The sequence below is a fragment of the Ahaetulla prasina genome, chromosome 1 (assembly GCF_028640845.1).
Source record: "Ahaetulla prasina isolate Xishuangbanna chromosome 1, ASM2864084v1, whole genome shotgun sequence".
In the NCBI taxonomy this organism is placed as follows: Eukaryota; Metazoa; Chordata; class Lepidosauria; order Squamata; family Colubridae; genus Ahaetulla; species Ahaetulla prasina.
Genome location: NC_080539.1, coordinates 98,894,856 through 98,908,660, shown reverse-complemented (window position 1 = coordinate 98,908,660; position 13,805 = coordinate 98,894,856). Strand labels below are relative to the sequence as shown.

Genomic DNA, 13,805 nt, shown 5'->3' with positions numbered 1-13,805 from the left:
GCCTGAAGTCTTCATTCCACCATCAAAAATGAATTTTGAGGATTGGATAATTCTAAACAGATTAGCCTGTTCAAGTGGTGCTGTAAGAAAGCTTCAACCATACAAGCAGGTTTACAAACTTTGGCTTGAATCTGTAAATTGTATGCAGAATAGGTTTGTCCTTATGTAGCAATTTTCCTCTTGAATCTATAAATTTACACAGCCTGTTCTAACTTCACTAGTCCCGTAGTATATAGGTAGTCCTCAGTTTACAACATTTCACTTAATGATAATTTAAAGGGTTATCCAATGCAAATGAACTTTAAAGGTAACAGTCATAGAGTAAATATCTACGGTAAAGAGTCTTGAAATTACCCATCAAAAGACAAAACCTGAACAATAGACTGAAGATAGGTTACAATATTTTGCAGTATGCTAATTATATGTTGTACTTGTACTGAATTTAAAGAAACTGTTTCTTATACAGTATATGTATGTATAAAATTAGTGTATGCAGATTTATGAAAATCTGTATTCTAGTTTGGCGAATATATTTTTACTCCTTAGATGAAATAGGAATGGCTGCCCTGATATTATAAATGTATTGACTTTTCAGAGGACAGGTTTGAGTCTGTTGTCTTTGTAGAGGATGCTTATTTCTTGCATTTCACTGGTTGTTGTTTCTTTGCAGAAATTGTAATTAAAAAACCAGAACAATTTATTGAGATTGCTAGTCCTTTTCTGAACTTCAGAGTTCCTGCTATACCTATACCAAGAGACACGTAAGTAGATCAATCAGTGAGCTTCACTGAGTATAATTCAGTATTGTGTAGTGGCAAGAACTACAATTAAAATTATTTTAACTATAGTACACCACTGAGAAGCATGGGAATAATCTGCAGAAATGAAAAGGGTCTGTTTCAGGGTAAATTTATTCTTATAAAAATGTAAACATTATTGCAAAAGTCAAATTTCAAAAATCTTATGTAGAAATGTAAAAAAATTTAGATTTCCCAAATATTCAAATGTGCTTGAACTAATGTTATATTTCAGTATTATTTCAGTATAACAACATAATGCTGTCATAATATCATGAGTATATTTTTTAAAAAATGGGTATGCTGTTATAGCCGCTCCTATATGTGAAACTTTTCAATTTCTGTTACATATTGATATAATTTTTCATTGTTTAGCAATAGCAATAGACTTGTAATCCACTCCATAGTACTTTAGCGCATTCTCTGGCAATTTATAATGTCAGCATATTGTCCCCAGCAATCTGGCTTCTTATTTTACCAACCTCGGAAGGATGGATGGCTGAGTCAATTTTGAGCCCATCAGGATTGAACTCCAGGCTGTGGGCAGAGTTAGCCTGCAATACTGCATTCTAACCACTGTGCCACCGGGGCTCCTCGTTTTAAAAATGTATTAGTCAGTAATATACTGTTGGCCGGAAAAATGCAAATGATCTGCAGGCTCAGTAATCTAAGTCAAGGAACACAATGGAGACTAAGATTAAAGAGGAGTTTAATCTTAGATACAGCAACTAACCTTAGAATTGACATAAATATTGAAATGGTGGATAGCTTCTGCCTTTTAGGATCAACTGACAACAGTAAAGAAACCATCTGTCAAGAAATATGCTACATACTAGCACTTGGTAGGATAGCAATGAAGTCCTTGGAACAGATAGCCAGATGCTGTGAGAGATATATAGCAATAGCATTTAGACTTATATACCATTTTACAGTGCTTTACAGCCCTCTCTAAGTGGTTTACAGAATAAGCATTTGCCCCAACAAAGATCAGTACAGGTAATCCTTGATTTACAACAGTTCATTTAGTGACTATTCATAGTTACAACAGCACTGAAAAAACGACTAGTGACGATTTTTCACACTTATGAACATTGCAGCATCCCATGGTCATGGGATCAAAATTCACATGCTTGGCAACTGAATCGTATTTATGATGGTTGCAATGTCCTGGGATCAGGTGATCACCTTTTCCAACCTTCTAAGAAGCAAAGTCACCAGATTCATTTAACAACCATTTTATTTACTTAACAACTGCTGTGCTTCACTTCAAGAAAGGTCATAAAATGGAGCAAAATTCACTTAACAACTGTCTCACTTAGCACCACATGTTTTGAGCTCAGTTGTGGTCATAAGTCGAGTACTACCTCTACTAATCAGGCAGTGGTTTTCAGAATTCAAAGAATATTGATACTTTTAAATGCTGGTTATTGAAAACACTTGAGAATGCCCTGGAAAGCCAAGAAAACAAATGAATCATAAAACAAATCAATCCAGAGTTCTCATTTGATGTATAAATGATCAAGCTCAAATTATAGTATTATGCAGATATCTAACCTTCAAGAGAAGGCTCTAATGCTGGGAAATCGGAAAGGAAAGAAAAGAAAAGGATGATCACCAGTAAATGGATGGACTCAGTTAAGCTCTTAAAAACTTGAAGGGCCAGGTTGAGGATGAACCATTCTGAAAAGGTCAATCTATGTGATTGCTGAGAGTTGACAAATAATCAATTTTCAACAAGACATCTCCAAAAGAAAGAAATATACCATGACATATATCAAAACTTCCCTTGGATTGACATTACATTAGAGTTTGAAGGATATTTTTGAAGCACAATAGAACATTATTTCTGCAGTTACCGTATATACTCGAGTATAAGCCGAGTTTTTCAGCACGTTTTTTGTGCTGAAAAACGTCCCCTCGGCTTATACTCGGGTCTATACGGCTTATACTCGAGTTTTGTTTTTAAGCCCTCGACTTATACTCGAGTATATACGGCTTATACTCGAGTTTTTTCTTTTTCACATTTTACGGACGGAAGCCCTGCGGTGCAGTGAGAGGGCGGGCGGGGAGCCAGCCTTCTCAGCTGAGGAGGAGGCTTTCCCCAACCGGTAGGTGCCTCATTTCCCACCCTCGGCTTATACTCGAGTCCCCAGTTTACCCCAGTTTTTGGGGTAAAATTGGGGACCTCGGCTTATACTCGGATCGGCTTATATTCGAGTATATACGGTAATTGTTTTCAGGATGTTTTAATATTTGAAGGACTTTTAATATTATGTGCTACACTCTTCTGTTATACTTTATGTACCATGGACCAGATAATATATAAATAGAAATACAATTTCAAATCTTCCTTGTTTATAGACCTGGAATTAAAACCAATTCATTGATTGTGGGATATAGATCTTGTCAGATGTATAGCAATTCCTGTTAATTGTTTGGTTTAACATGAGGAACTAAGGGAATGGGGGGAGGGAATTAACAAGTATAGAGTTATTGCAACAGGAGAACGTTTGGGTGTATGTGTGAAGACTAGAATTTGACAGCAATTTCCTGGGGAAAGTGGATGGGTACATAAATATTTATTTATTTCATTTATATTCCACGGCAGTGATTCAATAGAGAAATCAAGATTTTAGGATATCTGGAAATGGTGAGAGATATATTTAGTCCATGTATCAAAATTAGGGAGATAAAAATATTCAAAACAAGAAGATGAGGATTTAGTTTGCTTTTACTTTTAAGAGAAATGTTTATTTGTATCTTTTTAGCCACTTTCCACCATCGACTTTTAAAAAGGGATCTCTTCCAGCATCGAGCCTTCCTTCTGTCACTGAAAGTGATGAAAGCGCGTTTGACAGTTCTGGAGATACGAATATCAGTTTAGAAGAAAACTCTCAGGTTAAGATGTTATTATTTATTTATTTATTTATCCATCCATCCATCCAACCATCCATCCATCCATCCATCCATCCATCCATCCAACCATCCATCCAATTTCTGTAGTTGCCCAACTCAACCAAATGACTCTGGGTGGCTTACAATTCTAAAGTTCTAAAACATCCACAAAATAAATAACTATGAAGAGCAATTGTGATGATTAATCAACTAATAGCAAAGCCAACTAGCAGAGCCCTTAATAGATTCAGAGCCCCAGGCCTGGACACATTGCCAAGTTTTTAAAACTTTGCAAAAGGCCAACAAGGTTCTAATCAATCAATGGAGAATATTCCATAGGGCAGGGGTTTGTTTGTTTGTTTGTTTGTTTGTTTGTTTGTTTGTTTGTTTATTTATTTGTCACAACAGTATATATAAGCATAAGCATGAAATAACTATAGGATATATAAGCATAAATATAATCATAAGTATGTGATAACTATATGAAATTGGATACAATCAAAGGGAACATTAGGACAGGAACGGTAGGCACGTTGGGACTCTTATGAACGCCCCTTACAGACCTCTTAGGAATGGGGTGAGGTCAGTAGTAGATAGTTTTTGGTTAAAGCTTTGGGATTTTGGGAAGAGACCACAGAGTCTGGTAGTGCATTCCAGGCATTAACAACTCTGCTAATGAAGTCATATTTTCTCCAATCAAGATTGGAGCGGTTCACATTAAGCTTAAATCTATTGTGTGCTCGTGTATTGTTGTGATTGAAGCTGAAGTAGTCTTCAACAGGAAGGACGTTGTAACAGATGATTCTATGAGTTAAACTCAGGTCATATCAAAGGCAGTGGAGTTCTAAGTTTTCTAAACCCAGGATTTCAAGTCTGGTGGCATAAGGTATTTTGTTGTAATCAGAGGAGTGAAGAACTCTTCTTGTAAAAAGAAGCCTGGAAAAAAAAGAAGCCTTGGAAAAAAAGCCTGTCTTCTAGTTCCGACCAGTTGACACCCTGGGTGTTGGACTCTGCAGCATGCCCAATCTGTTGGATTGAGTTGGATGAGTAGAAGCTCTTGGGAAAAGACAGTTCCTTAGGTAACCTGATCTCAAGCCATGAACTGCATCGTGAATTGCACTGGGAAACACACTGGCAGCCATTACTCACAGAGTAGTGGTGTTACATGTGCCATGCCAGCACCATTTATTACCCATGCCGCCACATTTTGTACCAATTGAAAATTCCAAATACTCTTCAAGAGCAAGCTCCACGTAGAGCGCTATGTATATTGTATTTATATTTATATACATACGCTAAGATTTTTTTATTTTACATATCTCTATACATTTATATTTAACTAAATCTAAGACCAGGCAGTAGTCAGATGAGTCATGCCAATATTGCCAGCCTCCGTAGACTGGAAGATAGTTGACTCCAATGCCTCACTGATCCAGATCAATTATCATGAGTCATTGGGGATTTCCCTTACAATCTGGAGGAATTCTCTGAATATGTGGTCAAACTTTAGAACAGAGAGTTGACCAGGGATTGGTTTTTACAGTAAATCCTTGTTTGCTTTTTGGTTTATGAAGGATTTCCAAGGAACAAAAGAATCAAAGAGACATATAGAGCAATGGGGGAGAAAGACCTAAAGCCGTCTCAGTGCTGTAACCGGGCCGGAAACCGGACTGGAACGGGTCTAGATAGACAGTTTCATCCAGGTGTAAGGGAAACTGATATGCCACCATACTCTCTACAACCTTCGCCGCGAAGCGAAGGTTGGAGACCGGACGATAATTACCTAAAACAGCCGGGTCCAGGGAAGGCTTCTTGAGGAGGGGTCTCACCACCGCCTCTTTCAAGGCGGCCGGGAAGACTCCTCCACCAAGAAGCGCCGTAATGCCTGGAGCCAGCCTCGTGTCACCTCCTGAGTGGCCAGCACCAACCAGGAGGGCACGGGTCCAGTAAACACGTGGTGGCATTCAGCCTACCCAACAACCTGTCCATGTCCTCGGGAGCCACAGGGTCAAACTCATCCCATAAAATGTCACCAAGACCACCCTCAGCCGTCTCACCTGAGTCACCGCAATTTTGGTCCAGACCATCCCGAAGCTGAACGATTTTATCGTATAGATAACCGTTAAACTCCTCAGCACATCCCTGCAGCGGGTCATCCCGCTCCCCCTCGTGAAGGAGGGGCGGTCACCGAAACAGGCGGCTGGGCGGTTATCTGCCGATGCAATGAGGGGGCGTAGCTACGCCTCGCTTCCCTCAATGCCACTAGGTAAGCCCTATTATAGGACTTCACTAGTGTCCGATCAGCTTCCGAACGGCTAGACCTCCAGGAACTCTCTAGGTGTCTTCTCCGGCGCTTCATCCCTCTCAGCTCCTCGGAGAACCAAGGAGCCGGTTGGGACCTGCGCCGGGTCAGAGGCCGCAAAGGCACGACCCGGTCTAAGGCCCCGCCGCGCCCGTTCCCAGGCCGCAACAAGTTCCTCAGCCGAGCCGTGAGCCAGACCCTCAGGAAAATGGCCCAAGCTCCGTCCGGAACCTCTCCGGGTCCATCAGGCGCCTGGGGCGGAACCAACGTGTCGGCTCCGTCTCCCTGCGGTGTTGAATGGCGGTCAGAAAGTCCAGGCGAAGGAGAGAGTGATCTGACCATGACAAAGGTTCAATGACTATTTCCTTCAAGTCCAGATCTCTCAACCACTGACCAGAGACAAAATCAAGTCCAGAGTGCCACCCCAATGTGAGTAGGGCCATCAACTACTTGGGTCAGGTCCAAGGCCGTCATGGAAGCCATGAACTGCATCGTGAATTGCACTGGGAAACACTGGCAGCCATTACTCACAGAGTAGTGGTGTTACATGTGCCATGCCAGCACCATTTATTACCCATGCCGCCACATTTTGCACCAATTGAAAATTCCAAATACTCTTCAAGAGCAAGCTCCACGTAGAGCGCTATGTATATTGTATTTATATTTAACTAAATCTAAGACCAGGCAGTAGTCAGATGAGTCATGCCAATATTGCCAGCCTCCGTAGAGTGGAAGATAGTTGACTCCAATGCCTCACTGATCCAGATCAATTATCATGAGTCATTGGGGATTTCCCCTACAATCTGGAGGAATTCTCTGACTATGTGGTCAAACTTTAGAACAGAGAGTTGACCAGGGATTGGTTTTTACAGTAAATCCTTGTTTGCTTTTTGGTTTGTTAGCTCTGAGAAATTGGATACAATCAAAGGGAACATTAGGACAGGAACGGTAGGCACATTGGGGCTCTTATGCACGCCCCTTACAGACCTCTTAGGAATGGGGTGAGGTCAGTAGTAGATAGTTTTTGGTTAAAGCTTTGGGATTTTGGGAAGAGACCACAGTGTCTGGTAGTGCATTCCAGGCATTAACAACTCTGTTAATGAAGTCATATTTTCTCAAATCAAGATTGGAGCGGTTCACATGAAGCTTAAATCTATTGTGTGCTCGTGTATTGTTGTGATTGAAGCTGAAGTAGTCTTCAACAGGAAGGACGTTGTAACAGATGATTCTATGAGTTAAACTCAGGTCATGTCAAAGGCGGTGGAGTTCTAAGTTTTCTAAACCCAGGATTTCAAGTCTGGTGGCATAAGGTATTTTGTTATAATCTGAGGAGTGAAGAACTCTTCTTGTAAAAAGAAGCCTGGAAAAAGCCTGTCTTCTAGTTTCGACCAGTTGACACCCTGGGTGTTGGACTCTGCAGCATGCCCAATCTGTTGGATTGAGTTGGATGAGTAGAAGCTCTTGGGAAAAGACAGTTCCTTAGGTAACCTGATCTCAAGCCGTGAACTCCCGAGCTGCTGTCGATGACGAGCCGGAAAATGGCAAATTAAAGTCCCCCATGACTAAAAGTCTGGGGGTCTCAACTGCCACCCCCGCAAGCACCTCCAGGTTAGACTTATATACCATTTTACAGTGCTTTACAGCCCTCTCTAAGTGGTTTACAGAATAAGCATTTGCCCCAACAAAGATCAGTACAGGTAATCCTTGATTTACAACAGTTCATTTAGTGACTATTCATAGTTACAACAGCACTGAAAAAACGACTAGTGACGATTTTTCACACATATGTGCTAGTCGTTGCCGACTCTAGGGGGTGGTACTCATCTCCATTTCAAAGCCGAAGAGCCAGCGCTGTCCAAAGACATCTCCGTGGTCATGTGGCCGGCATGACTCAACACCAAAGGCGCACAGAATGCTGTTACCTTCCCACCAAAGGTGGTCCTTATTTTTTCTACTTGCATTTTTACGTGCTTTTGAAACTGCTAGGTTAGCAGAATCTGGGACAAGTAACGGGAGCTCACCCTATTACATGGCAGCACTAGGGATTCGAACCGCCAAGCTGCTGACCTTTTGATTGACAAGCTCAATGTCCTAGCCCCTGAGCCACCGCGTCCCCCATACTTGAGCCTACACTATGGCAATAGAGGCAGCAAACCATCCAATTTTCTGTTCTTATTGCAACTTTGCTTCAATGGCCCTATCCCCTCTTACAAGGAATGAGGGCAAGAAAGCTCTCATTTCACTAACATTAGGCTACGTTTGTCTAACATTTTACTGGTACAGTTGTTCAGATATAATCTAGTCTACATTCCTCATAGGCAAAATATAAAAAGGTAACTGAGCTAGCGTTTTTAGAGATTAGCTGGGAATAATTTTGGTTTGTTAGCTCTGAGAAATTGGATATAAAATTATATGGTATTATTAGCCCCACCCCTTGTAAACTGCTCCTTACCCCAGATGACTTTTTCAGGAAGCTGGCTGGACATGATCAGCTGGATCTGAAGTGTCAATGTTTCACAAAGGGAAGAAGTAATGTCGGTTGTCTTGAAAATAATATCTTAAGTAACAATCAAAGACATTTCTCTCTTATGAAAAGGTTTTTTGTGGTTCCAGCTATTTTGGACCAATTTGACTAAGTCTTTAAATTTCCCTTTTTAGGAAATATTTTTGAGAAAGTGGTGAGATTACAGTTAGAAGAAATAGTTTCTCTGGCTCACGTTCAATTTGTTTCAGACCCTGGATGATTGTTGTAGTTGATAACATTAATTAAGACTTGATTGGGGATGGGTTCTTCCTGGTCTTTCCTGTCAGTAGTAGCCTTTATTGCCATTAATTATCATATTTGTGTAGGCGCCTTATAAAAGTTGAAATTTGGTGGTATAGGATCGTGGTGTTTTCACTCCTTCAGGAATGAACAGTCCCATTCAATAGTTGAGGAAAAGGAGATATTAGTTTGGTGGTTGCTAACATTTATCATGCTATAAGGGTCAGCTGTCTCTTTCTCATGTTTATAAACATTCACATGTAAAGCCTTTGTAAGAGGTAAATCTGCCAATTTGTTCTGAAGTCTCATCAGTATGCATCTCCACTTGTAGCTAGTCTAGAGATCCTAAGGAAGTCAATCTGGTATCTGCAGACTCTGAGAGACTAAATTAGAAGCAACAAGCCAAAGAACAATCCCTACAAGATGGAGTTATTGTTTTCTGAAAATACCTACCTCTATGGTATTTCCATAGGTATTTCCAGAAACATCTTCTTATTTAGTCCATTCGTAAGTAAAAATGCTAAGGGTCCCTCCCTTCTGTGAGGTTAGGGTCAGAGACACAAAAGATAATGGGTTTTTATTATGGTTTCATCCCTGTGTAATAAGCTATCCCCAAAGATCCAAGCAGCACTCTCCCTGATAGCATTTACAAAGATCAAACTGTTTTATAAAGCTTTTAATCTATAATTTTTACTGTAAAGTTGTTGCCAGTTCACAGACACTGGGATAGATAGATAGTCTATGGATTTTACGCTATATACTGCTTTATTGTGTACCATTGGGAATATATATTAATACTATAAATATAAGAAGCATTAAAAAGTAAAAAAGATTTACATTCCATGTAAAAGTAATGTATCCTTAAATAAGGAGGTTGTTACCAACTAATAAAAAGTCTCTTTGCAGCCTCTTACTGCTATCAATTATTTGTTTAAAATATTAACAATTTCTCCAGTTGAAATCTAAATTTGATTTCTTTTTCAGAGGCAGATTCTGAACTTAATTACAACCATTAAAAATTGAGAGTTTAATACAGAATCAGTTTCCATTCAAATATGTGCTTGCAATCTTGCAGGATATCTGACAGCTTTGATATCAGTTAAAAAGGAGTTTGAAGAGGATTTTCCTTACTACTCTTCTTTTTAATATATTGATTTAAATGATTTATTGATAGCTTGAGAAAGGAAAAAAGTCGTTCTCCTAAATTAGTTAAAATTGGCCTCCTTTTTATGCAGACAGTGCTGCTTGCTGTCACAAACTGATTATGACTTCCAGTAATGGCACCATGAGCTAAATATCCCTGAAAGAGCAGAGAACAGCATTTATGGCAGAGATTGACAGCCAGATGCTCAATTGTGGCTCATGAAATATCTCTGGGGAAAGAAGACATGTACTCTGGAACCTCATTTCTTAATCACATTTGGAATTTTTAAAACTGGTTTTAAACTATTAACCTTTGGAATAGCAAGCTTTTATCACATTCACCGGGTGAGTCCCTTTCTCCTTAGCAAAAGCATTTTTAGGTACAAATTCAAGAATCCAGAAAAAAATATGTTTAGAATAAACAGCAGAAGTTTAATTAAGAGTATTGATTTTAGAAAGTTAAAAACAGGCTAATGGTCCAGATGGATTTGAAAGAAGACTTTGACATTAATTATAAGACTGCTTCCCATAGGAAATTGCTACTCTTTGGATTCCTTAAGGAAAAATATGATAGGATGGGACTTTAAGAGTTGGACATTAGAGCGGTCCTCAACCTTTTGAGCATAGGGACCAGTTCGGTGGAGAGAGGTTTTTCCGTGAACCAGAGGGAGTGTGATTTTGTGTGCTGCCAGCTTCCCACAAGCTTCACTTGTTTGCATGGCCCCATTTCTGGCATGCTGCAGCCTGGTGCCAGTCGATGGACTCGGGGTTGGGGACTAGAGATACCTAGAAGAAACTAAAGGTTAAAGTTGGAGGAGAAATATATTTAAAATCAGTTATTTAATTCAGAATGAAGCAAAATAGTTTTAGCATTGGATATTTTCAAGGATATTTGTGAACAGTGGGCTCAGATGTTAATTTGTCTCATAATCCATATATGGTATGTAAATGAGGTTATGGTAGATGAAGCAGTTCTACCAGACAAGACTGACATTGATTTGAACATGGATTTAGAAATGACAAACTACAACAATAATATGGAATATATATATATATATATATAGGATATACAAATGAAATCAATTGATGTGTTAATTGAAAGGTTATTAATTAATTAATTATTAATGTAATTAATAATTAAAATAACAAATCACAACAGTAATTTAAATAATTTTCCTATATTGGATTTATAAAAGAGATTTGTACAAAAGAGATATGTTAAAGTTTTGAAGGGTTTTCTGAGAAGGGAGAAAGAAAAAAGAAAAGAAATATAGCTTCTAAAACAAGGTTGTTAAAAGTACAAGGCAGGAATATAAATTTGGTTTATTTGATCAAGGTTAAAATAGATAAGTAGTTATCTCTGGTAAAGTTTCATGGACTTTTGTTGATCAGAAATGAATGATGAAGATTGTAAGATTTGTTTTATAGTTAAGAGATGTGATATGGGGAGAGAAGAGCATTTGTTATATTTAAAATAAGGGTGATAAGTTACTAAAATTGTTTACGCTTATTGTAATGAAGAGGAAGTTATGTCTTTATATGCTTCCATTTTTCTTTTTTCTTTTTTTTTTCTATTTCTATTCTCTTGCATTTCCTTTTCTAATTTTTTACTCATGTTTTTAGTTTGTATTAGTGTTTTATCTTTTAACTCTAATCTCTAATAAAACTACTATAAAAAATCAAACCGGATTATGATAAAACCAGTGTCAGAGTCTGTAGCTATCCAGCCAGCACACAAGTAAACAATTCAGCAGGATTCATTTATAGAAGAAACTTCTTTATATACAGTAATATAAAACATGATGCATGTATACAATACCCATGCAGCTCTTGCAACGTGGTAGGGAGAAGAAGAAGAAGTAGAAAATACAAGGACAAGAATAAGAAGCAAGGAGTAAAGACAAACAGACTCTTGTATACACATAACAGTTAAACTAAGCCACGCCCAGGCTCCGAGCTGTCTGACATGGCTCACAACAAATCCTGTGTCTCAGTCACCAAACAGTTCCCATTGGTTGACTTGTTGTAATGGCTATTCCAGTTCATAAATTCTTATATTCTGACAACTAGTACAAAATACAAAATAATTATTTTAATTTGTTAATGTTTTCTAGTTCTATCTCAATTGAAACAATAAGAAAGGATCAAGAAAACCCCAAATTTAGACTATATATATATAAGTGTGCAGTTCAAAACCAGTTTTAAAAATGGAATTTGTTGACAGAAACATTATTAGTGGTTGGTATCAAATGAAATGACTAAGTCCTCTGATAGTAGAAAAGAAAGAATGTCAACATAGCCCTAAGTCCTGATGCTCTCATTTAACAGTGTCACAAATATCATCAATTATGTTGTAAATGTTGTACCTTGATGAACGTATCTTTTCTTTTATGTACACTGAGAGCATATGCACCAAGACAAATTCCTTGTGTGTCCAATCACACTTGGCCAATAAAATTCTATTCTATTCTATTCTATATAGTGAAAACTCTGAATGACAAGATGAAACCAATTATATTGAAGAAGGTTGTGAATGATAATCATTTCTTATTTCCTATATATTCAGTTCTTAAAATGTTGCTAATTTGGAATGTCAAATTACAAATAATGGTATAACATAAACATGCTAAGGAAAGTCTACTTATCTTTTAACTTGACAAGCATATACAAAAATCTGTTGAGATTTGATAGTGGTTTTCTTTGCAAATCCATATGAAGCTGCTTTTACTAGATTGTATTAAATCAATCAAGTTATATAAATAATTCATTTTTCTTACATATAATAAAAAAAACTAGAATGTTTTCAGACTAGCTTCATCATAATGAGAATCTTCTCTAATTAATGAGTTGAGTCTCACACTGATAATGAGGCTAGGAGTTTTTCTATAAACTAGTAAAGGTAGCTCACGGGAATATTTGTGTGTTGGGCTTAACCCTTTTCTTAATAAATCTTATTCAGCAAAATGCATAAATATTTTTTTCTTGAATGTTAGAGTTCTGGCATTAACAAAAGAGAGGACCAGAAATAATGGAAGAGGAAGTTGCCTATTCTATCCAGGTCCTTGTTGTCCCAAAGATGTTTTTTCAAAAGGCAACTGGACTTTTTTTCCCCTTGAAAAATTGCACTTCTCATCCAAGAAGTTTCAATCAGAACTGAAGAAGCTTCTTGGATGAGAAGAGAAGCATTTTCAAGGAAAAAAACAAGAAAGTCCAATTGCCTTTTGAAAAAGAATATTTGAGACAACTGAATTGGAATTATTCACAAGTAAATATGTATAGTGCACAGGATCTCGAATTGCCATACCCCTTGTAACTTGTTAAATAATGTTACATGATTATTTGTATTGCTATAATAAAGTCACTTTATGTGTTTTTTACTCTACAGGAATCTGGTGTAGTTCCACCACACACTGTTGAAGGTAAAGGTAAAGCTTGTGTTGTAATATAGTTTCTTAGGTTAAAAATCTCGCTATTCCAATAGATCTTGGGGATGGATATGATGTGAGCTTGTCCCCTCCTGCAATGAGAGAATCTTTTGTAAGAGTTCTATGGTTTCCTTGTACATGAAATGGATGTTGTTATAAACTGATCTCTTGTTTAATTTCAGTTTTGATTGTTTTGTTTGCATATGTTAGACCTATAAGCCGTTCAGATCGGTCAACCAAATAAAGTGAAATGGAATTCACAAACAAAAGAAAATAAGTGTGTGAAATTGCAGAAATTCCATAAGTACCAAACCATTTCAACTGATCTCTACATTTTTATGCTACATAAAAATTGCAATGAAAAAAATACCATATTATGTGGGAGAAAGGATGTTAGACAAACCACACGGACTACCAAATTTCAAATATCATTTTGATACAATGATATTTATATAATAGTTTCTTTTTTGTTAACAGTT

General features: G+C 37.7%; 1 protein-coding gene across 1 annotated transcript in view; it reads left to right on the top strand.

The window, feature by feature from the left end:
• Positions 1 to 13,805, top strand: part of ADGB (androglobin) — a 91,872-nt gene that overhangs the window by 28,624 nt on the left and 49,443 nt on the right. Inside the window, exons 12-14 of the mRNA XM_058170072.1 lie at positions 671 to 761; positions 3,566 to 3,695; positions 13,287 to 13,320. Coding sequence (XP_058026055.1) covers positions 671 to 761; positions 3,566 to 3,695; positions 13,287 to 13,320 — 255 coding nt within the window. The remainder of the gene's footprint in view (positions 1 to 670; positions 762 to 3,565; positions 3,696 to 13,286; positions 13,321 to 13,805) is intronic.